The 27,367-nt window shown below is 43.2% G+C and overlaps 1 protein-coding gene across 6 annotated transcripts in view; it reads left to right on the forward strand.

Annotated features, from left to right (window-relative positions):
- The window catches only part of SYNE2 (spectrin repeat containing nuclear envelope protein 2), a 351,025-nt gene that overhangs the window by 150,349 nt on the left and 173,309 nt on the right, over positions 1 to 27,367 (forward strand). For all 6 annotated transcript variants that reach the window (XM_083167027.1, XM_083167022.1, XM_083167024.1 and 3 more), the window contains 8 exons: positions 6 to 155; positions 1,904 to 2,148; positions 3,613 to 5,698; positions 9,358 to 9,680; positions 11,293 to 11,437; positions 15,877 to 16,092; positions 16,804 to 17,051; positions 22,427 to 22,595. In XM_083167027.1, coding sequence (XP_083023153.1) covers positions 6 to 155; positions 1,904 to 2,148; positions 3,613 to 5,698; positions 9,358 to 9,680; positions 11,293 to 11,437; positions 15,877 to 16,092; positions 16,804 to 17,051; positions 22,427 to 22,595 — 3,582 coding nt within the window. The remainder of the gene's footprint in view (positions 1 to 5; positions 156 to 1,903; positions 2,149 to 3,612; positions 5,699 to 9,357; positions 9,681 to 11,292; positions 11,438 to 15,876; positions 16,093 to 16,803; positions 17,052 to 22,426; positions 22,596 to 27,367) is intronic.

The following is a 27,367-nucleotide window of genomic DNA, read 5'->3' on the forward strand; positions in this document are numbered from 1 at the left end:
TGCAGCTCCTAGATGCTGGGGAAGACCATGAAATACTTTCCGAAAGACGTCCAGGACGATTATTTGAAGAAGTGAAGAAAAACATCAGTAGCTTCAAAAGACAGCCAATCAGATTAGATCTAAATGAATTAGAGAAACAAATTCAAGAGCTAGAGGTAAAACATTATTTCTCCTATGGTATTAGGGGAAGGGGGTCACCACAAGATTCGGTATAACCTTCCTGCCAGTTTTACGCTGCCATAAATATCCTGGATTACTGCACATGAACTTTCGGCAGCCCGGCATATTGTGCCATTTAAAAGGACCCACTTGAACCTGGTCAAGCGACCTGGCATTACAATGCACATGGCAAGCAGGGTTGAACACTGATTCAACCTGGGACATTTTGCTTTTAAACAGGTATTTTGGGTCAATGCGACCCGAGGCCCACTAACATCAATGAAACAGCCGGCACTGGGAGATGTCATTTCCAAGCATCGGCTTAGGACCCACCTTCCAAGATGTCACCCACGCGGCATTATACTGGGTAGGGACACCAGTGTAAATGGCGTCACAAACCAGGTTGCACACAGTAGGAGCCGGGTACAAAATACCTGGTGCGACTCACTGAAGTGTGTCAAAGGGGTATTACAGACAAAAGTTGTGTACCCTTTAATTTGGTAGCTTTTATTTCAAGTGCTGCTCAAGTGAATTTGCCACGTTAAATTAGAAACTTGAAAAAAAGACGTCCTGTGGGGGATTATTTTTTTTACACTTTCCTGCATTCCATTATGCTCCACCACTCGCGGGTCAATGGGGAAAGAGCGGACCCAATAAGACCTGAATCTACAGGAACCAGGTCTTATTGGCCCTGACCTTTCATGGAACACCAGCGAATTGTGGGATTTTGCCATGAGATGGAATAGCCTAATAGAATGGCGCCGTGTCCTGTCTGCAGCTGAGTGGTGTCCCTATGTGCTCCTACTTCCAGTCTCTGTCTTTACAGCTCCCTCTCCCCACATCCAGCAAGTTCGTAACAGATCAGTGTTCCTGCAAAAATCTATTTCATTTTCTGTTATAACAACTTTTAGCATACAAAGGAGTAATTTGAACTGTCAAGTGGCCTCTAGTGGTCAGTGGTGGTACTTTACCTCCTAGAGGTGAGGTGTAGATTAATATATAGCTACAGATACCTATATAATATAGTTATACATATACAATGGCCCTTATTCAGATCTGATCACAGTAAAAATTTGTTCTCAAAATGGGCAAAACCATGTGCACTGCAGGTGGGGCAGATGTAACATGTGCAGAGAGAGTTAAAGTTGGGTGGGGTGTGTTGAAACTGAAATCTAAATTGCAGTATAAAAATAATGCAGGCAGTATTTACCCTGCACAGAAACAAAATAACTCATACAAATCTAACTCTCTCTATACATTTTTACATCTGCCCCACCTGCAGTGCCCATTTTGAGAACAAATTTGTACTGCGATCAGATCTGAATAAGGGCCAGTGTGTGTAATCCTGAATGCCACTTCCATACTTAAGTCCTCAGGGTACCTTTACAGTGCATGTTTTCCAGATCTCCTAGTTGGTCCATAGGTGCAATCATTACTAGTGGACACACATTTTAAAAGATCCACAGCGGCTGCTAATTGTATCAGTTGTGATATTGAGGAGATCTGTAAAACATGCATATTTAGAGGTCCCTGAGGACTGGAGTCAGGAAACACTGCTAAAGCACATAGGGTCACCTACAGTTTTACATTTGATCCATGATCTTCTCATGTAAAGGTCCCCAAGGAACGTACAATTGATTTAATATTGTATTTCTATTTTCATTTGTAAGAGACCGCAATATTGATCAATTCTACAAATAAGCATTCATGTGGATTTTTCTTTTTTGTCATTTTCCTTGATTAGAAAGCTTACAGTAACATCTCTGAACTGGATCCTAAATGGCCATGTTTTGAAAAGAAAGAACGAGATGGAGATGGTCAGGGTGGAGAGATTTTATCATCACAGCGCACAGACCTGTTAGCGGAAATAACCGCTTTGAAAACCAAAAAACTGAAATTGTGTGAAGATTTGAAGAGCTTCCATAACGCTCTGTGTACAGCAAGACTGTCCTACCAAACATTGGCCAAGGAGAAGGAAACTCTCAAAATGTATGTCCTGTGGTACGAAGTTGATTATACAGGATACTCTTTTTAGTCTGATAAAATATTTGCCGTCACATGTGGGTGTGGCTGCTATTGGGCGCTTTGCACTAGAAAATAGCCAATCCGTTCTAACTCACTGGGGTATAGTGCAGTGATAAGCAACTTCGTAAACTTCATGCCTGATTCTGAGTCGCAAACAATCGGCATTTAATGCTGATGATCACGTAGTTAAGCAATTTTTAGCACAAACATTTCTGAAACTCTACAGCGAACAGAAAAACTATAGTGTATGCACACAGGGACAGACTGTGCCAGTTATGTGGCTGGCAAGTGATGGGTCTTCCTGGGAGCTGACATGTAGGTTAGTAGAGAGTCAGACCATGAATGTGCACCTGCTATAGCGCTGCTACAAGCATTATTTGTGGCGTCTAAGGGGGTTTGCCAAACCTGATCGCTGTTGTGCGAATAAGCAAGCCAGGCGATTATCAATCAATGGCTACGCACGTGTACGGGTCACAGTACACATGCAATAAAATCCAGCATCTTTTTTGTTTGGTAGCCATTCACCAGGTGATTGACAGGAAGCCGGAATTTGGGGGGTTTCTCAGCTTTGTGCAGGGCGGGATTTCACTCTGGTGGGGCAGCAATTACCTGATTGCAGGTAAATCAAATCAGCAGAGTAGTGACCAAGTCTGAATAACCCCCTAAATACAGAACGGAGTAGTCATATGGTACTTATAATAGCCACAGGAAATAAGATGCCGCAGCCTTTGCAGCTGCGTACGGGTTTGCAAACACAGGCAGAGACACGTATGGAAAACTGTTGTCACGTACCTACGTGTTTGCTGCCACCCAATGTAACCTCCATCAAACTGTTTTGTCAGTTAATTGCGACTGTCGTAGCATGACCATCATGTAGATGAATAGACCCATGACCATGTAGACGATCATCAACCAACTGCGGAAAAGACCGGGTTGGTGTCCATCTCTGGATGGGGGCCATTGTGGCCCACTGTTCACGGTTACACTACCCCAGCAAGCCGCTAGAAATATTTCTTTTTTTTTTTTTTTTTGTGACTTATGCTCCTACTGTATGTATTTTGTTGAATATTTGTAGAAAAATCAGTTGTCTATATATAAAATAATATATGCAGATTTCTTCAATTATGTTTAAAAATGCTGTCCGCTTATTCGAACGTTCCTACATGAAGGCTTTTTTCTAGGACTTATTTTTACATACCTTTTTTTTGTTGTTTAATACCAGATATGTTTTAAAATACTGTAGAATTATTAAGTGCATAATATGTATTTACATTAATGTTCTATAGCGGATATTAAAGATTATTCAGAAAAATAGATTGGCAGCTATCGCTATCATGACATTCAGCCGGGCAATGTAATGATTGATTTACAATGGAACATCTATCCTGTGCTAAACGTTATTTAACTCCAGACATATTTGTGTTCCAGGACACCCACGGAAAGTTACACAAGTCATTTGGAAAAAATAACACATTTTCTACAGCAAATATCAAGAGAAAAGAAAAGTTTGCATGCTTTGGAGACAGCGCAATCAAACATTGGTGTTTATGGAATACCAAGTAAAAACACAGAGGACATAGCCCTTGATGTGAGACAAATTGAGGACTTTTGGGAACAAATTGAGCTGAATGTTCTTAGGGAACAGGATCGTCTTGCAAAGGAAGCCCAAGAAATAGCATTTCTTCAACAGAAAGTTGACGATGTGCAAAGGATCATTCGTCTCCAGCAAGACCAACTTGATCAACCTTCTACTTCTCCAGAAGATGCTCTGAAGGCATCTCTGCTACTTTCCGCAGACATTCAAGCCATTAGACATATGTTTTCCATATTAAGAAATGCATGTGACTTGCAAATCAAAAGAACATGGGGAACAAATGAGCGGAAGAGCCTGGAAAGCTCCCTGGACAATTTGCAGAGCGAATTGGAAAGCCTCGAGGAGAGGGTGAATGATCGCCAACTCACCCGATGTCAAACACCAAGTGACTTTCTGGAGCAATATGCTTCTTGTAAACCTTTATACGAATCACTGTTATGGGTCAAAAACTCACAAAACTGGACCGCATTTAATCTGTTTATTGCACTTCTACCTGAAGATGTAGAAAAGCAGATCATAGCTTGTCAAAGTGAGTGCAAAGAAATTTCGGACAGAAAGTCGATGGTCGACTCTGTTATTGAAGAGTCGGAACACATATCTTCAGGGATTGACACAGCTGTGTGCAAAGACTTGGGATCATTTTTCCAGAAATTGCAGGAATTATTCCAGGTCCAAGTTATACAATCAGTTCAGAGATTACAGCAGTTGGAATCTGGACTGGAAAAAAGGAAATCACTTTTTTCAGAAATTGAAAAGCTCAAAGAATTACTGCAATGTCTAGAGAAAGAAGCAACTCCACTCAGAGGGTTATTTACTGCCACGGACTTGTGTGAGCAGCTAAATTGTTTAAAGGCCAAGACTACAGAGCTGGAAGAAATTGAAGGTCTAATCTTGACACTTCTGAAGAACAGCCAAAACTATCATGGGGAACTCAAAAAATCAGAGCAGTTATATTTAAATGACTTATTAAGAAGTCTAAAGTATAAGGCAAGAAAAATACGGACATTAGAAGAAAAGAAGTTTTCTTATACTGAAAAATTGCTAAGAATTTGTAATGACTTTGAAGAAAGGACGACTTACCTCAATCGGGAATTGAGTGCTTTGCAGCCTATTGAACCTGAGATACATGATGAGGCGGCAAAACGAGATGGTAAAGATTTTGAAAGGAAATTACAAGTTTCCCAAAATGCCATCTCATCATCTCGAGATCACTTGTTTGAGATATTGAGGTATAAGGACGTGTTCGAAGATAACAGGCTTCACTGGGATGGTTTGGCTGTTGATAACCTACAGAACAAATGTCTAAATTTGACAAAGGATGCTGAGACAAGTGGTCACTTTGTACATTGTGGACGAGTAGAAGGACATTATGGAGAGCTGATAGATAGAATCAAATCAATGATTTGTTCAGTACAAAAAGACACCATCACGATTGGAACCAATTTTGATATTATAGATGCTCAATTGGTATGTAAAAAAGTAAAGCATATAAGCATTTTAACTACCAAGGCACTCTGCCTACTGCACGAAAAATCAGGTGTCGATGAAGAGTCTCTCAAAAATGAGGAAAAGGCTATTAAATCTCTAGCAGAATATACGGAACAATTACATCAATCTCTCAGCCAGGTGATAACTGATTGTGGTACAACAGACACAAGTGCTCAGTACCAATTGCAGAAAACCATTAACAATCTAAGGAAAATCAACAGAGATATTCATGAGCAATCTGTTATTGAGTTGGATATCTACAAGGCTGAAGAGGAACTGCTAAGGCTTGAGGCTCTTCATGAAATATGCAAGTCAGAGTTACATGGTATAAGGTCCATTTCAACCCAAGGAGCTACACAGGACCTCCAAAAACAACTGAGTGAAATCGAGTATATTGGAAAAGAAACAGAGAATAAGATCTCACAGCACATTGTAAGTATTGGTGGTGCAAAATTTCAGTTCAAAGTTTTCATGCGTTTTTAGCAACTTAGAAAATATGTACTTTAACCACACATGTACTAAGATTTTGGATAAACTGTAAATATATATACAATTTATACAATGTGGTGGTTAGGAGATATTTCCCAAGTGAGACATTGGCAGCACATTGCTTTTCACACTGCAACTTTACAGTGGTGATTTCCTTGGAGCACCAATCCTTATTCTGTGATGCTGTATATGTGTAGATCAAGGCTGGCCAAATGGTCCTTGAGATCTACCAATAGTCCACGTTTTCCAGATCACTCAGCTGTGGTGCACAGGTGCAGTCAATACTAACTGACATTTTCAAACATGTGCTGCATTCATTACTAACCCACACATTCAAAGGATCCACAGGTGCACTGGAAAATTGTGAACTGTTGCTACTTCTTGAGGGCTTGGCCACCCCTGGTGTAGATGATTGGATTAGCAGCATATTCTATTGTCCCAGATCTTTGGAGGAGACAGACTCTTTATTGCTGTTAATATTCTGTGTTCTGACTGGCTACAGTGTGCTCCATGATGACAAGCTTTGTCAACACTTCCACTCCCTCCTCCCCATTGTAAAGTGGTTTTATTTAGCAGATATTTATTATAGAAGGAAAAAGGGTACTTCTTTACTTTCACGGCGCCACTAGATAGGACAGATAGGACAGATAGGACAGATAGGACAGATAGGACAGATAGGACAGATAGGATAGGATACGATTTGTATGCGATTTGACATAAGATATCGCATAAGATATAGGATAAGATTTACTATCCATTTCATTACCCCACTATCCACTAGGGCGTGGAGTGAGAATAGAATAGTGTGGCGAGCGCAGCGAGCCACCGAGCCCGAAGCGTGGCGAGCGCAGCGAGCCCCGCGAGGGGACACGGAATGTATTTTATGGAATTGCATGCAAATGGCATGCGATATTGGGGACTTGCTTTCAAACAACATCCGTGTCCCCTCGCGGGGCTCGCTGCGCTCGCCACGCTTCGGGCTCGGTGGCTCGCTGCGCTCGCCACACTATTCTATTCTCACTCCACGCCCTAGTGGATAGTGGGGTAATGAAATGGATAGTAAATCTTATCCTATATCTTATGCGGTATCTTATGTCAAATCGCATGCAAATCGTATCCTATCTAGTATCCTATCTGTCCTATCCTATATCTTATGCGATATCTTATGTCAAATCGCATACAAATCGTATCCTATCTAGTATCCTATCTGTCCTATCTAGAGTGGCGCCGTGAAAGTAAAGAAGTACCGGAAAAAGTAGATTTGGATAACCCATCATGAACTTTTTTTTTAACTGCATTTATGTAAAAAAAAATAATTCCAATGCTAATTGGTTCTTCTATACCCCGTTTTTATCATCATAGATTATTGCTATTTTACATGCTGTATGTCCATCTCATTGTATGTTTGTGTGTTGTGCCTCTACAACATGGCTTTTCTACACCTTTCTCTGCTGCCCCATACTGTTTGTGGGGGGCAGGGGTTTCTGCAGGCATATTTGTGGACCATACACAATTGTTGATAAAAATAAAAAAGTTGATGGCGCAATCTGTGCATTGTCCATATATAAGGGCTAAGGAAGTTGGAGTGCAGCCACAAAAACATCTAGGTTCCTCCCCTAGTTACAAATAATATGACAATAGTGGTGTTTTTCGGCGTACTCCCTAGCAAAAATAGCCAGAAGTTAAAAACTAAAAAATACATTATTCATCCACAATAAAAATAATTAACCACTTTTGAAGGTGTTTAAATGGGATCCGATACGATTTGCCGGCGGTCGGAATCCCGACCGCCGAAATCCCGACAAGGGGGGGACATGGATCGCCCCCCCTTGCGGGCTCGCTGCGCTCGCCACGCAGCGGGCCCGGTGCCTCGCTACGCTCGGCACGCTATTTTATTCTCCCTCTATGGGTGTCGTGGACACCCACAGAGGGAGAAAGTTTCGGGATTTCGGCGGTCGGGATTCCAGTGTCGGGATTCCGACCGCCGGGATCCCGACCGCCGGCAAATTAACTGCATCCCGTTTAAATGATTAGTAGCTTATAGTAAAGCGAGCGTGTCACTCTCTATGGACTTTATTATGTTTACAGTTAATATATTCAAAGGAAGGATGTATAAAGTTTGATTTGTACACATGCATTCCATTTACTTAATCTTTTTTTTTTGCGGGAATGGCCACTAATTCAAAAATTTTGCAGCGTTTTCCAGGAAAGAGCAAGATCTGCAGATGCAATTTTCAGCCATTTCCCAGGCTAAATCACCCGGGATTGAATTCAGTCACTGGCTACAGATTGGAGATTAATCAGAATAATACGGAGACAGAATAGAATAGATTTCCCTACAGCTCTGTAGGCTGCTCTGTAGACAGGAACTGGCACGCACATGCAGTACAGCTGAAAGTCTGCGATGGTGTTGGGCAGCCTTACAACCCCTCCAAAGAAATTTTGAAAAGGAGATAATAGGTTTTATATTCCGCTAAGAAATAATATACGTACATAAAAGGCGCATACATATATTTTTTTTTCGGCAATTGAAATGTATATGCACCATACGATCATTACGTGCCAATATAATATATAAGCGGTTGTTTTATATCATTGGCCAGTGATATTGGCCTGCCCACCGATCATCCAGGTCACCTCTTGTTGAGGAGGTCTCTAACACTATGGAGTATTTCCCCAATACTCTTATCGCTGTAGAGGTTGCCTCAGTGCTGCACTAGATAATTTTTTGACAGGAAATATGCTATTTCTACCTAAAAAAAAAAACATCTTATTTTTAATGCCTTTGGTTCTATTAAGCCATTGTAGCTTACTTACATAGGTAACTTTCATATATGGTATATGGTTTTCTTTAAATGATAGGAACCTGTAATGTACAGATGTAACATATTTGTAAATTTACTAAGCTTTTAGGACGTGCTGTACTAAGCCTAGAAAAGTGATAAAATGGAGAGTTCTAAACCACCAGCCAACCAGAAACTGTAATTTGTCAAACACAGACTTAGACTTAATGCAGCTGCACACTTAGACAGATTATTTGCTGTAATTGACCACAAGTGAAACAAAAAACAGAGGAAGAAAAGACAAAATAAAAAAATATATAAAAAGAGAAGAAAAAGGGAAAGGAGAAAAAAAAGGGGGGGGAAGATTTTTCCATAATTTTTCCTAAACTTATTCTCAATTGTTCTTTGTACTAGCTCTTGTCATTTAATCTTTGAAGATCCTAATAAGTTAAGTTTTAAACTAATTTCACACACCTTATAATTAAGAGTGTGCCCCCAAAGCCTTTTTTCTTTCTTCTGTTTGCCCCCCTTTGTGCAAACAAACCCTACATTGTCAAACTCAGCCTGTAACATAGCAGTTGGGAGCTGATTGGCTGGTGGTCTATCACTCAATTTTTATCAATTTTTATGCTTTGTGCATCTGGCCCTCGGTGTTTCGTTAGATAGAAAATGATCCAAATATGATTGGTTGGTATGCGCAACACCGCCTTTACTTTTTTTAATCTTATGTAAATTTACCTCCTAGTGTTAAATGTGTCGAAAATCTGTATAATGTAAATAGCCATTTAGAACATTGCAGTAAATGTGTTTCTCTGACAGAACACAACTGAGAAGATCTGTAGATGCCTTCAAGATTTCCAACAAGCCATCATCAACGTAGCAGAGCTTTTCACACAACATGGAGGAAAGTTACAATTTGATCCATTTGATTTGATTTGTCTAAAATCCCAGGAATGTGAGCTGATTTCTAAACAAGAAGAACTCAATCTCGCTGTAGCTGAAATTCATAAAATCACTGATAAGTTGAAATCTATTTGTAATCCACACGCTCAAGAACAATTGGATGACGTTTTAAAAGAGGTCACCTCCAAGAATTCCATATTTATGGAGAGGTTAGAAAGAAAGAGATCCGCTTTACTCAGGTAAATTTTTTCATTTCCATCATTCTCTTATTTAGATATGGTATACAAATTTGCTGCGTATGATATAACATAACCATTGATTTATAAATTCTGCATAGTTTTTCATAGTTGTTAAGTTATAAATGAATTGTACCAATCAGATACCTGCTGTCATTTTTCTACTTCATTTTAAAAGTAAAGTAAACCTTTTATTGGTTGCTATGGAACTAGGGGTATAGTACATTGGTTTGTACAGGTTGTGTCTCCCATATTTAGAAATCCCAAATCGAGTATGTCTGACCTGCTTTCTGACTGTTCAGTGTACACAAGCCTTGTTTTATGTGCAACAGTTATAAATTTGGTATCAAATTATCTTCACTTTATGTATAAGATACATAAACAAGAAAGTTGTAAATTTGTTACTTATTTGGTCCGATCCCCAAGATATCTTATTATAATGTGCAAATAGTACAAAATACTTCTGGCCCCCAGCATTTCAGATATGAAAAGACTCAACCTATAGGATGTCTTTTGTGTAATAGTCCTCTGTACATGTTTAATTATAGCCTCAATCTTTACGCAAACAAAGTTCATATCTTCTTTGATAAGTGTCTAAGACACTATATATTTTTGTCTTTTCAATAGAACACATCTTGTCCCTGTTTATTGGTACTGACTAAAAATCACGCTGTTACAGACTAGTGGGAAATTGATATAAAACTCACCAGACTTTATTTTAACTAATTAGTGGTTTGGTCCAGAGGTTGTAGTAAACTGCATATGCAACATTTGCAAGGACAGTGGAGGAGGCAGGCCTCTAACGTTGTGCGTTTGCTGCCCTCTCCCAGGGTGCAGGGCCTTAGGACAGTACTGTTGTTTTAAATGTCCGGACATACATCCAACAGTCGGTACAGCCACCTGGCGTGTCTCCAGTGCTGCACTTCCTGGTGCTCAGCGCAGCGCTGTGATGTCATGCATTCAGATGATAGGTCCAGCACAGTGCAGACTCCTCCCCTATTACGTCTCTGGATAGAGAACCTCCATATAATACATGTATCCATACCTTGCTAGAAGTTGGCTGAACGATGGGGGTGGCCAAGTTTGAAGACCTAACCTTTTATCCAGATTGATTTCCAGTTGTTTTCAGGCAGTGATCGATCCTCATTCAGCACCATATACTGAACCATTATGTTTCAAACCAGTCATGTAGTCGGCTGGTTTTGTAGTGTATGGCATGTTTAAAGGTGCATACACACTGTACAATTTTTTTGAACAATTTCATTGAAAGACATTGCTGACCAATTTCCATTGAACCCAATGACCTGGACGAAAGATCTAGCTACGGTTTATAGGCTCTTTTTGAAATATATCCAAATTGAGCTGCATGCACAGTTGACGAACAACCTTGATGAACAACTGGCGAGTATGCACATCATCGTTCGTCGCATACACACTGAAAGATATTTTGACTAATATCGTTCAGATGGGCCAAAATTAATTGGCCCAAAAAATTGCACAGTGTGTATGCACCTTAAGTGTAACTTATGATGCTTTTAGTTTGATCTGTCATGTACATATCTACCAGGGACCTCAGCGTTCCAAGCTTTGACATTTTGGATTCTTATTTGTCTAGGCACCATGAAAAATATCACATTTTCAGGAGTAATAAACAGAAGATCAGGGAGGATCTGGAAGACATTGAAGCCATTATCAGAGACTCCTTGTTTCAGAAGCCAACATCCTACAAAGCTGCCTTGGTGCAGTGGGAAAAAAGCAAGGCAAGTTTTGTGATACCGGTGTGATATGTTTGTTTGGGGACCTATTTAATGACAAACTACTAGTGGTCACCGAATAAATTATCTGTGATGTACACACTGTTCAATTGTTGCACAAAGTTAATGGAGTAAAACCTGAGCAGCACAATAACATTGAGCAGGCCCCGCCTCCTAAACACATTGTCATTCCAGAGAGGCGCGGCCTGTGACTTTGGGAAGTAGAGCACTGCCTGGAGCGTCTTAAGAATGCTCAGGGCTTCTCTACAGGGGCAGAGTGTCTTCCTGAAGTGTCCCTTGGATACATAGGCGAATCTAGGGGGTGGTCCGGGGGTGCACAGGACCACCCATTAGCCCCCCATTTTGTAGCTGAGGGATGGGGCTTTCCAACGAGCCCAGCCCCGTGTCTCTAGCCCCCTCGGAACCGGAGATACGGCCAGGCAAAGCTGGAACCTTTTCCCTATAGGATAACATGGGACCCGCTAATTCCGACCACCACCCAGTTCAACGGCTGCCAGTTCCCCCTTCGGCATCACTAAAGCTTGAGGTTGATCTCAGTCGAACCCAAATCGCCGGGCCTTCAATCTGATACCAGGCTGGCTCCATATGGGTTCATTGGTTCCAGGGATATTGAGGTTAAACCGTTTTTTTTTTTTTTTTTTCATTTCTTAAATGTAATTTCATGACTGTTTATGTACTTTGAGGACAGATTTCTCTGGAACCAAACAGCCCAGTTTCACGGGACCAAAATCATTCAAAGCCATCTCAAAAGTTCTTCAATATGATACTGGTCTCATGTAAATGGGTCAGTTGGTTCCGAAGATATAGCTGGTTAGTTAAAGGGGGTAGGGAGAGGGGAGTGGTTGTCTCTCCCCCTCACACCAGAAAATGCAGGGACTAGGCTTGTGTATAAGGGGTCAGCCTGGGAATGTCCCTGCATGATCCTGGGACCATATTCCCGGGTAAATCCCTGCATTTTCTGTTGTGAAAGGGGTATTATTTCAAACAGCCATGACCTGCAGTGCTCTGAATACAGCCCCTGCTCTCTGCCCAGCTGTCAATGACTGTCACCCCTGCAGCTTCTGCTCCAATTCTTCTCCCCGCTTTCACCTCTGCCCGCTCCCCCTTTAATCATGTGGTGCCGGCGCCCGGCGTGCTTCCCCGACGTCACGCACAACAACAGCGCGCACAATATTTCAAATGTCCACTCGGCTAGAGAGGACACCAGGAGGGGAGAGGGAGCGTGCTCTGCACTGCGCTCTGCTCCTCTCCCCATAGAAGCAGCTGCACCGCTCTCCATCTCTCCCTGCAGCAGCAGCGAAGGCTCATATAAAAATTTACAGTAAGTGGCACTTTTGGGGGCATTGCTTAAGGGACGCTACAAGTGGCGGTATGTGGGGGCATTACGCATAATGTGTGGCTTAATGTGTAAGGGGCATTACGGTGTGCAGCATCATGTGTAAGGGACATTATGTGTGCAGCATCATGTGTAATGGGTACTATGGTGCACGGCATCATGTGTAATGGGTACTATGGTGTGCGGCATCATGTGTAATGAGTACTAGGGTGTGCGGCATCATGTGTAATGGTTACTATGGTGTGCGGCATCATGTGTAATGGGTACTATGGTGTGCGGCATTATGTGTAATGGGTACTATGGTGTACGGCATCATGTGTAATAGGTACTATGGTGTGCGGCATCATGTGTAATGGGTACTATGGTGTGCAGCATCATGTGTAATGGGTACTATGGTGTGCGGCATCATGTGTAATGGGTACTATGGTGTGCGGCATCATGTGTAATAGGTACTATGGTGTGCGGCATCATGTGTAATGGGTACTATGGTGTGTGGCATCATGTGTAATGGGTACTATGGTGCGCGGCATCATGTGTAATGGGTACTATGGTGTGCGGGATCATGTGTAATGGGTACTATGGTGTGCGGCATCATGTGTAATGGGTACTATGGTGCCTTCAAGCAAGAACCCCCTAGCAATGAGCATGTAGGTAAGCAGCACTTATGTGGCAAATATGTAATTGGCATTACGGTTTGTTATATAGTATGTAATGGGCATCGTGATGTGTGGCACAATGTGTAATGGGCATTATGGTGTTTGGCATTACGGCGTGTGGCTTTATGTGTAATGGGTATTACGGAGTTTGCTAAAATGTGTAATGGGCATTACTGTGTGTGGTCTAAAGTGTAATACCACACCCCTTTTTGTGATGCCACGCCTCCTTCCCATGAGACCACGCCCCCTTTTTGCGGCGTGGCTACGCCGCGCAAAGGTCTCCCTGTTATTGTTTCTAGATCTGGGACCACCCATTACCATAATTCTAGATTCGCCTATGCTTGGATACTATGGGAAGATCTGCAGTAGCGCTACTGGCTGCAGGGTGCTGTTCTACGCACCGTTAAAGCTTCTTGCCTGCGCTATGGATCAGCAATCGGACCTATCCGTTGGAACGTTGAGATAACAACATGTAACCTGTTGCGATAACAACAAGATAACATGTTATGTGGCAGATTAGATTATCTGCTGTCAAATTCTCTGTTTCCATGTTAATGCTATAACTAAATAAGTGACCGTTAATAACAGCTGCCAATGATCTAGTGCTCTATAAAGGGCAGATTAACTGATTGGAGTCACGGACTGAGTTTGAGTGCACTTTAGAAGAGGACCAAGAGGGGTGGAGGGCCCTGCTCCTGAGTGCTTATGGTGTAAAGCAGGGATGGGGAACCTTGGCCCTCCAGCTGTTGAACTAGACATCCCAGCATGCCCTGCAACACTTTTAACATACTGTAGCCAAATAGCAAATCTGTAGCAGGGCATACTACGATGTGTAGTTCAACAACAGCCGGAGGGCCAAAGGTTCCCCATCCCTGGTGTAAAGTGTGTATCTGAAAACAGTAATGTTTTGTTCAACTATCGAATCGAAACTCATTCATGTCACTGGTTCCTCGTGAATTTATTGGCTGCATTGTCAAAAAATAGGTCCAAGTTTTAAACATACCACTACTAAGCAGTTCAGGCTTTGTGGATATCCCCTGACACATAAGGTCCATACACATTGGGTGACTTTGCCCAGCGTGTATCATTGCTGAGGGGGAAACCGCTCAGTGCATATCCACTGAGCGGCTTTCCATCTGCTGGTAATACCAGCAGATGAACGGCTTTCCCGGTGATTATGTGGGAGCTTGCATCACCGCTCATCGCCGGGATGTACACACTAGGTGTACCAGTGTATATGGGCCTTCACTGCATTTCATCCCTTTGAGTGCCAAGAGTTAATTTTTCAAAATAATTGTATAAATTACCAAGCAAACATTTTGACTCCTCGTAATAACCTGTAATGTTTACCTTTTTATATAGGAAATATACATTTTTTAGTTACTTGTGTATTATCACGGCGCCCACTACGGCATTTGCGTAGTGGGCTATTCACAGTAGTGAAATCGCATCGCATGCCATTATTGTATGGCATGCGATGCGATCAGATGCGATTTTCTTATATAATGTATTCACTGCTCTGTGTCAGTGAATCCATTAAAAAGATAAGGTACGATAAAAAATTATTATTGTATGGCATGTGATGCGATTAGATATCATTTCTGATTGGATGTGCTATACCATTAAATGACAGATCATGTCATTTATTTAGGCCCCCCACTCTCCACGTCATCCCGAAGCTTGGCGAGCGCAGCGGTACGTGTCCACCCGACCTTTTCATACCCCCACTATCCACGTCGGCGTGGAGTTGAATTTATATAGTGTGGCGAGCCCAGGGAGCCACTGAGCCTGAAGCGTGGCAAGCGGACGCGTAATACATGTAACATAATACGCGTCCCCTCGTGGGGCTTGCTGCGCTCAACACTCTTCGGGCTTGGTGGCTTGCTGCGCTCGCCACACTATAAAAATCAACTCCACGCTGGCGTGGATAGTGGGGGTATGAAAAGGTCGGGCGGACACGTACCGCCGCCCCTCGCTTCGGGATCACGTTGATACTGGGGGGGGGAGGGGGGTGGCTTTAATAAATGACATTGTCATTTAATGTTATAGTACATGAAATGCCATTATAAGTGTTAAAATCGCATACCATAACGGCATGCGATGCGTTTGTGTACGTAGTAAAATTGGGCGCCGTGATAATACACAAGTACCATTTTTTATTTCAATTTATATAACAAATGTGGGGGGTATTCGATCCAGGATCGCGGCTGTCGATCCCTACCCACAGCCATGATCCTGGCCCCTTTGCAGTTTGATCGACAGCTGAACGCCAGGCGCGATTCAATGTCCCACCTTCCAATCAGCGCAAAGGGGGGCATGGCCACGGAAACAGCCGTGGATTGTCGATCTGCGGCCGGGATCGCCACAATCCACAGAGATCTTGGCGCTCAGAGGGTTAACACTGAGAATAAATTTGTTTTTGCATTTCTCAGAATTTAGTGACACAAATACAATCCTACGAGGAACAATTGGTGGTTCTACAAATGGCATCCAGAGATCTGCCCACGAGCAGCGAAGATGGCATGCCGCTGCCCATCATAATGATGGAGTCCTTGTGGGATAAATGGATGTATCTTCTTGGTGTCTGTAGAGATTGGGAAATGTACTGTGATGAACTGAAGCAAGAGTGGAAATTAATCAACGATCTGGTAACTGATTAGATTTCTTTGGTAGAAGATAAGCCACCTTCTTAATAAAGTGATTGTTTCATGTGTAACTAAATCATCCCTTGTCTATTGGTGCATATCTGACCTGGGCATAGTGACATCAAAGGTGGAACTACCATTGGTGCAGCAGTTACAGTGCATCGGGGATCCTAAGGATTAAGGGGTCCACTGCTTCCCACTTCACCCTCTATTTTCCCTGTCACCCTCTGCCTCTCCCTGTCACCCATTGCCATGTTGCATACTGTGAACTTGGGTTGTTGTGTAGGAGGGGGGTGCCCAAATTATGTGTCTGCACCTGGGCCAAGTAAATAACCAGCGCACATTGCCAAGAACTGCAGCCCAGAGTCCGCTCATTAAAAAATGACGTGAAAATGTCTAATTGTGTTGAGTTTTTATATGAAAAGAAATAATGGGATGACCAGTATTTGATGATAAGATGTCTAAATGGTGATCTGTTCTAGCTTCAATAACCAAACTGTGGAATGTATTAAAAACATACAGGCGAATGAAAACCATTTATACTTCGAATATAATCCTGAGATATGGATTTACTCCTTCTCCTGTTCCTTCTAGCCCCTGCATTTAGCAGAAAATACCAGAACTTTAACATTATTACATTATTTGTATTAGTGCAACAAATGTGGCAGAATTGTTGCGACTCTGAGAACAATTTACACAAATGTTGTTCCGCAGATGGAAAGGGAGATGATTCTTCTGGATAACTGCCAGGAAGAGGTTCTGGACAGACCTGAGACAACACAGAAAACTGCACAACTTCTGGGCTCCGCTGCGGAACTCGGGCGCTTTCGGGAGAGCGTGAGGATGCAACAGCTGCAGCTGTCTCTTTTGAGGAGTCGGATGCAGAATATTTTAGGAGCAGCGGAGACCGATGTGGTTCCAGTGATTCAAGAAATCCATACAATGGAAGACAAGTGTGAAATGTAAGATCCTAAACCTAGAATTTCGATCAATTTCCTTAGCGAAAATTATTTGTAGGCAATATTAATTAATTAATTAGCAAAGTAGTCATAGGGGTGTATGCAATGCGGTGGCGAGGGGGGTTGTACGGCGAGGATGGCTTATCTTTGGTGAGGAAAAGCAATCCTCTCTGTCAATGGTTTGCTGGAATCCGCTGCATTTTGTGGTGAGCCTCGCTGTTTTAATGGCCACACTTGCCATTTCCACCTCACTGGATGGAACCAGCGAGGTGGAAACGGCGAGTGAAGGGGGGAGGGCAGTTAAATACTCAGTTAACAAACTATTAGGCACTGCTAGATGTATAACTCACCGACGGGGACATTGACACCCCATAGTGGTCACAAGGGGATATAGGAGGGGGGCTGGATGGTCACTTGAGAGCCGGTGGTCACTGAGTATTGCCCCCGGATCTTACATCAAGAGATCGTACTAAAGGAAACCATTGAATCACCCCCCTTTATCTGAGGCACATCCGGATATACTCCGAGGACAGTGGCAGCTGGGGAGTTTAACTGGGGCGGTACACCTGTCAAACGGTATCGCAGGTTTCCTAAGGCAAGCTCCGGAAGGAGAGAAACCTACCATGGAGCAGAATGGCAAACGTAGGTATTTGTAAAACTTTTGCGGAGCATTTTGCAGTTGCATTATTTTTCAGAATTTCTTTTTTTTATTATTATATGCAACAATGTTTTGTGTGTTTATTGTGCCATAAAATAGTTTTACAAATCAAAACGCATAATACATGGAAAGGCAGAGAATTGTAGCCTCTACATCACTGCCTTGCACATAACTTAGTACTTTTGGGAAATGTTTCTGAACAGCTGCTTTACCCAAACCTTTGCCGAATTGATTTGGGGCGTAGATGAAAATGCAAAAGTAAAATTGTACTGCTTAATTCATTTTTATGCTTCAATAACATGTACTGCTTAATTTATGCTTCAAGACTTTTTGTCCTAGAACTTAACGTAGTTTTTGCATCGTTCTCCAGTTATGACAAATGTCTGAAATGCTAATAATATGCTTTTTTGTTTAAGTTTGAAGGCCCATACACAATAGACATTGTCTATTGTGTATGGGCCTTCAAACTTAAAAAAAAAAAAAAAAAAACGATATTTCTGAACAATTTCCCATCAACTTTCCAGTGTCCTGGACAAATGATACTGTGCATACATACTGACCGATATGACAAACGATCTAGCTAGAGCAGGGGTTCCCAAACTTTTTTGAATCACGGCACCCTAAAGCATCAGAATTTTTTTTGCGGGTCCCCTCGGCTTAAGGTTTCTCATTCTCGTTGAAAGTCAGAAACAGCAGATGTTTGAGAGGCACAAATAAATAAGGCTGGGTCTCCTGTCCCAGAATTCAGGGCGGAGTTCTATTAGAATGCCCGTTGAAAGGGTGAGTGGCTGGTTCCTGCGGCAGCTGTCACACAGCTCAGTGGGAACCTGGTTTTCTTGGTAACAGGTAGGCACAAAAGAAAAGGTGGTGGATGGACACTTAGTACAAATGTGCAGAACGATTTGCACGTTGTAAAAAGTCTTAAATGCACTCATGTGATTTCATTGCTGCGGGTACATTATAAAATATGCTAATATGTTTGGTGTGTAGAAGCTTATTTCAGTAGTTTGATGTAGTGAGGATTTCTGTGATAAGGATAATGCATCTGATAACGCAGAACATCGGACACCTGAGGATGGGAGAGAAGGCAAAACAACCTACATCCTGCAGTGTTTCTGGCCACTGCCTCCCTTTAGACTGTAAGCTCCTTGGAGCAGGGCCCTCTTCTCTCCTGTACTTACAGCCCTCTTCTTGCATTTCAATTACAGCTCTTACTACCATCTACACCCGCATCTCTTCTCACTTGTGGTCATTCATCTCTACCACTAACAACTTAACCCTTGTAACATGCAGACATCTCCTCTGCTTCCTTACCTCTCGGCTGTATGCAGGGGCGAATTTAGTGGTCAGGCCACCCCTAAGCACAACCTTTTTGGCTGCCCCCCATTTTATCATATTCATTATTAGGTTATAAATCCTAACTTTTCCATTGCCAGTATACTGCAATAATAAAATAAGTCTAGAGATAAAACCGGTACATACCTGATAATATAAATCAGCGGCCCTCGGAGCCTGACTGACAAGTTGGTAAAATAGTGTTGTTTTTAATTCAACATTGTGACTCCAGTCTCCAGGAATCACCATGCTGAATTAAAACAACACTATATTTACCACCTACTTGATGTCAGTAGGCACTGATGTGCCTTATGCCGCAGATTGTGCTAATTAGTGTAAAGCATAAAAGGGCAACACCTGCCCAATTTAACTGATGGGAAAAGTCCCATTTGAACTCTCAAACAGGGCACTTTTCCCTCAATTAACCTTGCCATCCCTGGCGGGTGCAATCTGAAATGCCCCTCACACAGTACACCTTTCATCCCTAACAACTCCTCCTCACACAGTACACCTTCCATCCCACCAAAAATTTACACCGTCATACCTATTACACATCACACACCCATAACATATTATACTGCATGCTATAATGCCCATTACACATTACGCCACACACTGTAATGCCCATTACACATTATGCCACACACCGTAATACCTATTACATATTACACCACATGTCGTAATGCCTTTTCCACGCTATACAAAACACTGTAATGCCCATTACACGTTATATGAAACACCATAATGCCCATTACACATTATGCCAAACACCATAATGCCCATTACACATTATGCCAAACACTGTAATTCCCATTATATATAATAACACACACTGTACTGCCCATTATATATTATGCCACACATGTGCCACTTACCTACATACTCGTTGCTATGGGTTTCTTGCTCGATGCCAGGGGTTTCATGCTCTCAACTGGGTCTCTGGGACAGCCAGCCAGTGACACCAGGTGTGGTGTCCGTGTCCGTGTCACTCAGCCTTCCCTGTGGACAACAGGCCGAGTAGGAGGGCCTTGCTAGGGCAGGGCAGCAGGGGCCAGTGGGGTAACTTAGGGCTCATCAGAGACAGCCACAGGCCGCAAGAGGGTGGGCCCAAAAACACAGGGCTGGAGCCTGTCCAGGCCCTGCTAAGGCATCCTGAGCCCTGGGCAGTAGCAGGGGCCAGGGGGCAAGAGCTCCTCACAGCCTACCAGTGCCACATGGTAACAGTAGCTGAGGAACTTGCTGGAGACAGTCAGAGAAACGCCGTGTGCAGCCTCAGCATCTGTGACCTTCTGCGCATGCGCCGCCAGCCTGTGCTTTTATAACCAGGCTGATTCATGGCTCCAGGGTGTGTGCGCACACAGCGCTCTCTGCCGTGTGTCAGCAGCAGCGCTGAGCCACACATAATTGTCACTGTGAGCGCCAGTGCTGTGCCTCCTACCATGCCCAGGCCTCAGACGCTCCAGGGTCCTCAATGAGTGGAGGAGCAGTCGCCGGAAGAAAGGGGAGGGGGGGAGCCGGCTGCTTGAGGTTGCAGGGACTATGCTAGTGGCCGTAATATTTGCAAACCCACCCCTTTGCAGCAAATTGGGTCCAGTGGAGTGGGGGGAGTGCCTTGCCGCCCCCAGCAGGTGCCGTCCATAGGCTCGGGCCTAGAGGGAAATCTGGCCCTGGCTGTATTGAGTGCTAAGAATTGTGCTTTTAATTGTTACATGTGCTCTGTTTTTGTTCTTCATTTACTGTTATGTTTAGTTCTATTTACCCTGTATTGTTCTTATATGTGCTATATGTATGGCGCTGCGGGCCAATTGTGGCGCCTTATAAATAAAATGTAATATTAATAACTGTGGCCCTCCAGCTGTTGTGAAACTACACATCCCAGCATGCCTTTCCATAGTTTTAACATTCCCTAAAAGCAAAACTATGGCAAGGCATGATGGGAGTTTCACAACAGCTGGAGGGCCCTAGTTTGGCCATGCCTGCCTTAGTGCATTTCCTAGTTACTGCAGTACTGTTTGGAAGGTCTTTCCCTACTGTGATGACCTACAGTATATTCTTATTAGTAACTTGTGACATTTGACCCTAGTATGTATAGTCATAAGCCAATCACAATATGGCAGTTTTGCTTGTTACTGGTTAATCCATGGGATTTAAAAGGTAATAGAAATTGTAACAAATATTATTGCCCATTAATATTGCATTGCCAGAACTGCCGCCAAGCAACGTGGTCTCTTAATAAATGTACCCCATTATCTATTATTTTCTGTGCCTGGATACACAGATGTAACAACCTACATCTGGGTACGATATGTCTACAGTCATCAAGTCTACTTGAGAATGTTGACTCTTGTTATGTAGATAGTGATGAAATGCTGACATGTCCAAATGGTTATGGTACTGGATATTAGATCTACAATGCCTAGGTCTACAGTCATATGGTCGACCACTTATGGTCAATAGGTCAACAGGGCCAATAGGCCGACAGGGAAAAGGTCAACATGAGTTTTTTTTGTGTATATGTCATCAGCCATCGATCCCTCACCGCGTTCTCCCCAATCGTGTGTGGCATCGGTAAGTGTGCATGCACTTGCCGATGTGGGTCCCACCGCCAACAATATGGGCATCGGTGGGATCATGTTGGTGGACACTTGCAGGAGAGCCTCAGGTTGGTGGTCCAGGACAAAAACAAACTATTTATAGTCAATCTAATAGGGAAACAAATGCGGGTGGCGCCAATCATATTTTAAAATATATAACCATAAACAAAAATATAAACATTAAATCTTTGGCAAACCAGCAAATCCTGTCCCTCGCTACATAGTTAAAACTAAGGATGACCTAGAAAAACAATTAACTTAATTTAAAATAACAAATATAAATTACTCTACTGTGCCGTGATTTAAAAAGGTTTGGGAACTACTGTACTAGGCTATATCTGTATCCATTTTCAACATGGGCAGTACGGATGGTGTAATGGTTAGCATTACTTCCTCACAGCGCTGAGGTCATGGGTTCGATTTCCACCATGGTCCTAACTGTGTGGCATTTTTATATTCTCCCCGTGCTTGCGTGGGCTTACTCCGGGTACTCCGATTTCCTCCCACAATCCATAAATATACTGGTAGGTAACTTGGCTCACAACAAAATTAACCCTAGAATGTCTGTGTGTGTGTGTACATGTGGTAGGGAATATAGATTGTAAGCTCCACTGGGGCAGGGACTGATGTGAATGTTTAAATATTCTCTGTAAAGCGCTGCGGAATATGTGTGCGCTATATAAGAAACTGTTAATAAATAATAATATATGTCCCTCTACCATAAAATAATGTGTTCCCTGTTTTTCTATTAATCTATTTTTACATTTGTCTGCATTATATTCACAATTTAGACTACAACAGAAGGCGGAGATCAATGAGCAGGAGATACAAACGGAACTTCAAGAAAGAGACACTTTGAAGGATAACATCTCCACTGTGAAAAAATCGCTTCTGCAAGTGTCCTCCAGGCTGGAGGAGATGAAGGTAGAGGACCCTGCAGATGCTGGAGCTTTGTTAGAGGTTTGTTTTTCTATGGGCTAATCTATTGTTCAACAGAAGCTGACATAAAAGAACAATTAAATTGTTATTGTATATTTCTAGTATGTTTATATAATTGATGCAACAAACCATGCTGGCGTATAACAAGACTATCTTTGGAACCTGAAGGCTTCTCTGTGCATCTGTGTCCCAGGATGAAACTCAGGTGCGATTTGGAGGTAGTGGTATGAACAGGAGGGCTAATCACAAGCCATAATCAGGAGGTTGCTACTTCTGGTTGATACTTTTAACAAGGTGATAATGTTCCAGCCAATCGGCTCCTTACTGGCAATTTACATATTGGAGCTGATTGGCTGGTGCATTATCACCTTGCAAATAAAGGGGTAGATTTATCATCCGGCGCTGGGGGCATATGCGCTATCCGCCTGCGCTAAAGCAGAGGATAGCGCTTCCCCTTATCTATTTAACCCGCTGTGCGGATACTGTAACGGCGGCGGTGCGGGGGCGGCGACGTAGCGCATGTACTAGTTTAAGTACAGCGCTCAAGAGTCCTACCCAATTTATGAAACTTCTTTATCTCCCTCCGTGCGTCTCTGCGCTCGTGTCCTTTACGCCAGAATGATCTGGCAAAGCGGGTCTCCTGTTGTATGATGTTAGCGCTGTTTGTTGGTCTCTGGCGGCTTCAGATTAAAACTGCGCATGTGTCGGGTAATGTTCGCAGGGGATGCTGGCATGCGCAGTTTTAATCTGAAGCCAGAGACCAACAAGCGGCACCTAACATGGAAAACTGTGCATGCGCCGGGTACGTATTGCGAGAAAAAATATCCGGCGCATGTGCAGTTAAGACAGGCGGACAGCAGCGCACGTACCTTATGGGAGGCAGCATATCCCCGGAAACAGGGGATAACGCACTCCCATAACGAAGGCCACTCTGCATACATTTGGGCGCATTGCAGGGGAGCTTCACCACGATAAACTGGTGAAGCGAACCTGCGCCCATAAAGAACCTTATGGCCACATTAATCTACCCCTCAGCGAGAAGGGACAGGACATCATTCTGAAACCTACAGATGAAACTGCTGTAATCGAAACGGCTCCTGGCGTGCCAATCGCCCGTCTGTGCTGGTGCATGAGCAGGGCCGTAACTAGGGGGGGGCTGGGGGGTCACGCGCACCGGGCGCTGGAGGTGAGGGGCGCTGTGAGGTCCGGTGTATGTGGACGCTGTAGTGTAGCGGCGGGCATGTTAGTTTGACTCCGTCCATCCATCTCCTACTAGCGCGGCTGCAGGAAGCTCTGATGACTTCGAAAAGACTTGCCGGACGCTGATTGGCTGAATTCAGCCAATCAGCGTCCGGCAAGTCTTTTTGAAGTCATCAGCGCTTCCTGCAGCCGCGCTAGTAGGAGATGGACGGTGAGAGGACTGTGCGGGGAGGGGGGGGGGTCTCCGGCTGTGCGGGGAGGGGGGTCTCCGGCGCCAGGGACAAGGCGTCATTTGGTCGGTCCCCCCTGTCGGCTGCTAACTAAGCAGCGGGGAATAAACGCTGTGCGCATGCGCACAGCGTCTATTCCCGCAGCCAGGGGGCTGGGGGCATGGCTAGAGGCTCACAGAGCCTCTGGGTCATGCCCCCATAGCGGCAAAATGGGGGCGTGGCCTCGCGGGAGAGCAGCGATTATAGACCCCAAATTAGGCCACGCCCCCCTAAAATTTCGACGTGCCTCCGGCGCGCAGCAGCAGCACTAGGGGGGGGGGGGCACCAAAAGGCTGCCTTGCCCCGGGCGCCGGAAACCCTAGTTTCGGCCCTGGCATGAGGCACACGTACGTTTGAGATGCTCGCGCCCCATTCTTGGCTCCATGTTCGACAGCCACCAGGAATGCATCGCTGGCAAGCTCAATAAGAAAGCTCTGTGCATACAGTACAAAAAGTTAGTTCTGTGCATGCAGTATGTAGAGGTTAGCATGTATTGGGGCAGATATATTAAGCCTGGTGAGTGGTGAAGAGCTAAAGTAGAAGGCGATAACGCAGCAGCCAATCAACTCCTACCTGTCATTTTTCAAACATAGCTGATTGGCTGGTGCGTAATCTTCCACTTTATCTATTCCCCAGGCTTAGTACATCTCCCCAATGTACTGTAAGTGCCCTATTTAACACCTCAGCGAATGCTCTGTATTATTATACATTTGGTGATTTAAGTGACTAGCTCAGTGACTCCAGGGCCAAAAGTAATATCCAATAATTTGCCAGAATCCTTAAGATTTGGCAAAATAGCCACTAGATTTAAAGTGGTAATTAGTTTCCATACAAAACAAGGTTACTTTTGCCTTTTTAAAATTAAATTGTCACTTTATGGCTAGTGACGGTTTTCCTGGAATTGTGCCAGCTCCCACAAAACATAAGTTATTACATTTGGCCCCTAGTCCTTCATGAAGACCCATGGGGCTCAGTGATCAGTGATACAAATAGCTCTGCTTTCAAGTGGTGTTCTGGATCCACAGATTAAATCTATTGAGCCCCATGGGTCTTAATGAAGCACTAGGACGGCATAATCTATTCACATTAATCCTCAGTGTAATTGTTTAGGTGGTAATTTATGGTAGCGTATTACAATTCTCCCCTGAGCAAGGTTCTTAGAATTGTCCTTACTTAACAGACTTTATGGGAGCTTTTTCTAACTAAATAGCACTTGACCAAAATGAGTAAAAAAGCAAACGCACTGCACAGTGTAATACAAAGGTCTGCTAGATTTCTAAAGCAAAGGAATGAACGTCTTCCAATATTCTTTTTATTCTAATTACATTTTTGCAAGTAATTTATTTTCTTAAGCGCCTTGAGTCCTGTTGGAGAAAGTGTGCTATATAAATTAAACTTAATTAATGCTAGTTTAATTATGATATTAAAGGGGAAGGAATACTATGCAATATATATATACAATAATGCTGGTAGACGGAAAGATCAACACATATATGGTAGACACATAAGGCTTAAATATCAATAAATTGATCGTGAAATGTAGGCTTGTAACAGGTTGACTGTTAATGACCAACATTTAAAAATTAAATATTATAGTGTTCATTCTAGCACTCGCCATCTTTGAAAACTCATGCAGTTCCTCTTCCCTGCCTGGGGTGTCGCTGTCTGCTTTAGTGCTTCTAGCACAGTGTAGTCTATATATCAGCACTGATATGCAAACCAGACCTGTGCTAAAAAAAACACAGCACACAGCGACACCCCAGGCAGGGAAGAGGAACTGCATGGGTATTCAAAGGTGGTGGGTGCTAGAATGAACACTGTATTAGAGCAGCTGGCCATCTATTAAAAGTGGACTGTCCGACTCAACTTTTACATATGGTACAACGAGGTGCGCACTGCTATTGCAGCTCTCCAATCACTGATAGTATTAGTCACCAACTGCTACCCAGCATCAATTGTCATTTACCCAAGGGCACCCTTTTACCGTTTTGTAGTACCATATGTAAACGTTGAATCGAGCGGTCTACTTTTACTGTACAGACAGCTGCTATAATATCTAACTTTTAAATGTTGATTATTTACCTGTGGACTTATTTAATGTCTACCTTATAACTGTTGATCATTAAACTGTTGCTCTATTAATATTGCCAGACTTTATTTTTTTCAACTATTCATTGGGCAGTATTCAATGAGAAAAATTTGCCGTGTTTTATGGCGAGTTTGTGCTTTTCTCGCGTTGGACGGAGACTTTTGCTCTCAAAAAGCAAGCAACCCTATTCAATGTGCACTTCTCGCCGTCTTTCTGAGTGATTTTCGCCGTGTCTCTCCGTGTAGCAATTCTCCATCTTTTCATGGAGAAGTGGAATGTGAACTTTTTAAATAAAAGGTTTTTTGTTTTAATTTTGGTGTAAAAAAATCAGGAATTTTTTTTTATTTTTTTTTACACAGAGCAGCCAGCAGGGGGCCGGGAGCCGAGCCGCTCATTGATATTCATATATTCACTGCACCCGATCATTACATATGCACGATCGGGTACAGTGAAAATACGGTCCCCTGTTGGCTCTCCCGGGGGCCAGCCTGTGCTGCCTGGCTCCCGGGGAGCCCACCTCCCCCCCACATACGTTCTGGGGCAGGCACGGAGACTTCCATCTCCCTGCCTGCCACCGTCCCACGGCTCCCTGCTGCGGACGCTCGTCCGCTGCAGGGGTTAAGATTCGCCGCGAGAGGCAACTCGCCCCTCCGACATTGAATACAGGGAGAGCGAGTGGCAGCCAGCCCTCCGGAACACAGCGAGTGTGCAGCAAATCCTAAACAGGATTCGCTGCACACGGCGATATTTTATATTGAATACTGCCCATTGTCTTATCTAATTGCTGTAGACCTTTATGGTATGTCTATTAATAATAATAATAATAATAATAATAATAATAATAATACAAAATAAGTTTCTTATATAGTCTATCTTATTATATCATTTAAATTTTGTTCAAGTCAACAATATTAATGTCTATCTAATATTACGGTCAATATTTTTTCTGTCGACCAAATTATTATCTAGCTCAGTGAATTCCAACCATTTTGAACTCGCGGTACACCAGAACAGATATAAAAAATGCTAAGGCACTCCATCAGTCCCCCACAGGAAAAACAGACACTGGCCCCACAGGAAAAAAACAAAACCCATTGGCACCCACATGAACAAAAAGTAAAATTTCCCCCCACATAAAAATGCAATCCGTTACAATGTGCCAATAGAACACAAAAAAAAAAATTGGCTTTCTATGAACACAGTACAGTATATAGATTGTGTGCCAGGCTTATCTC

The sequence above is a fragment of the Crinia signifera genome, chromosome 12 (genome assembly GCF_055691185.1).
Source record: "Crinia signifera chromosome 12, ASM5569118v1, whole genome shotgun sequence".
In the NCBI taxonomy this organism is placed as follows: Eukaryota; Metazoa; Chordata; class Amphibia; order Anura; family Myobatrachidae; genus Crinia; species Crinia signifera.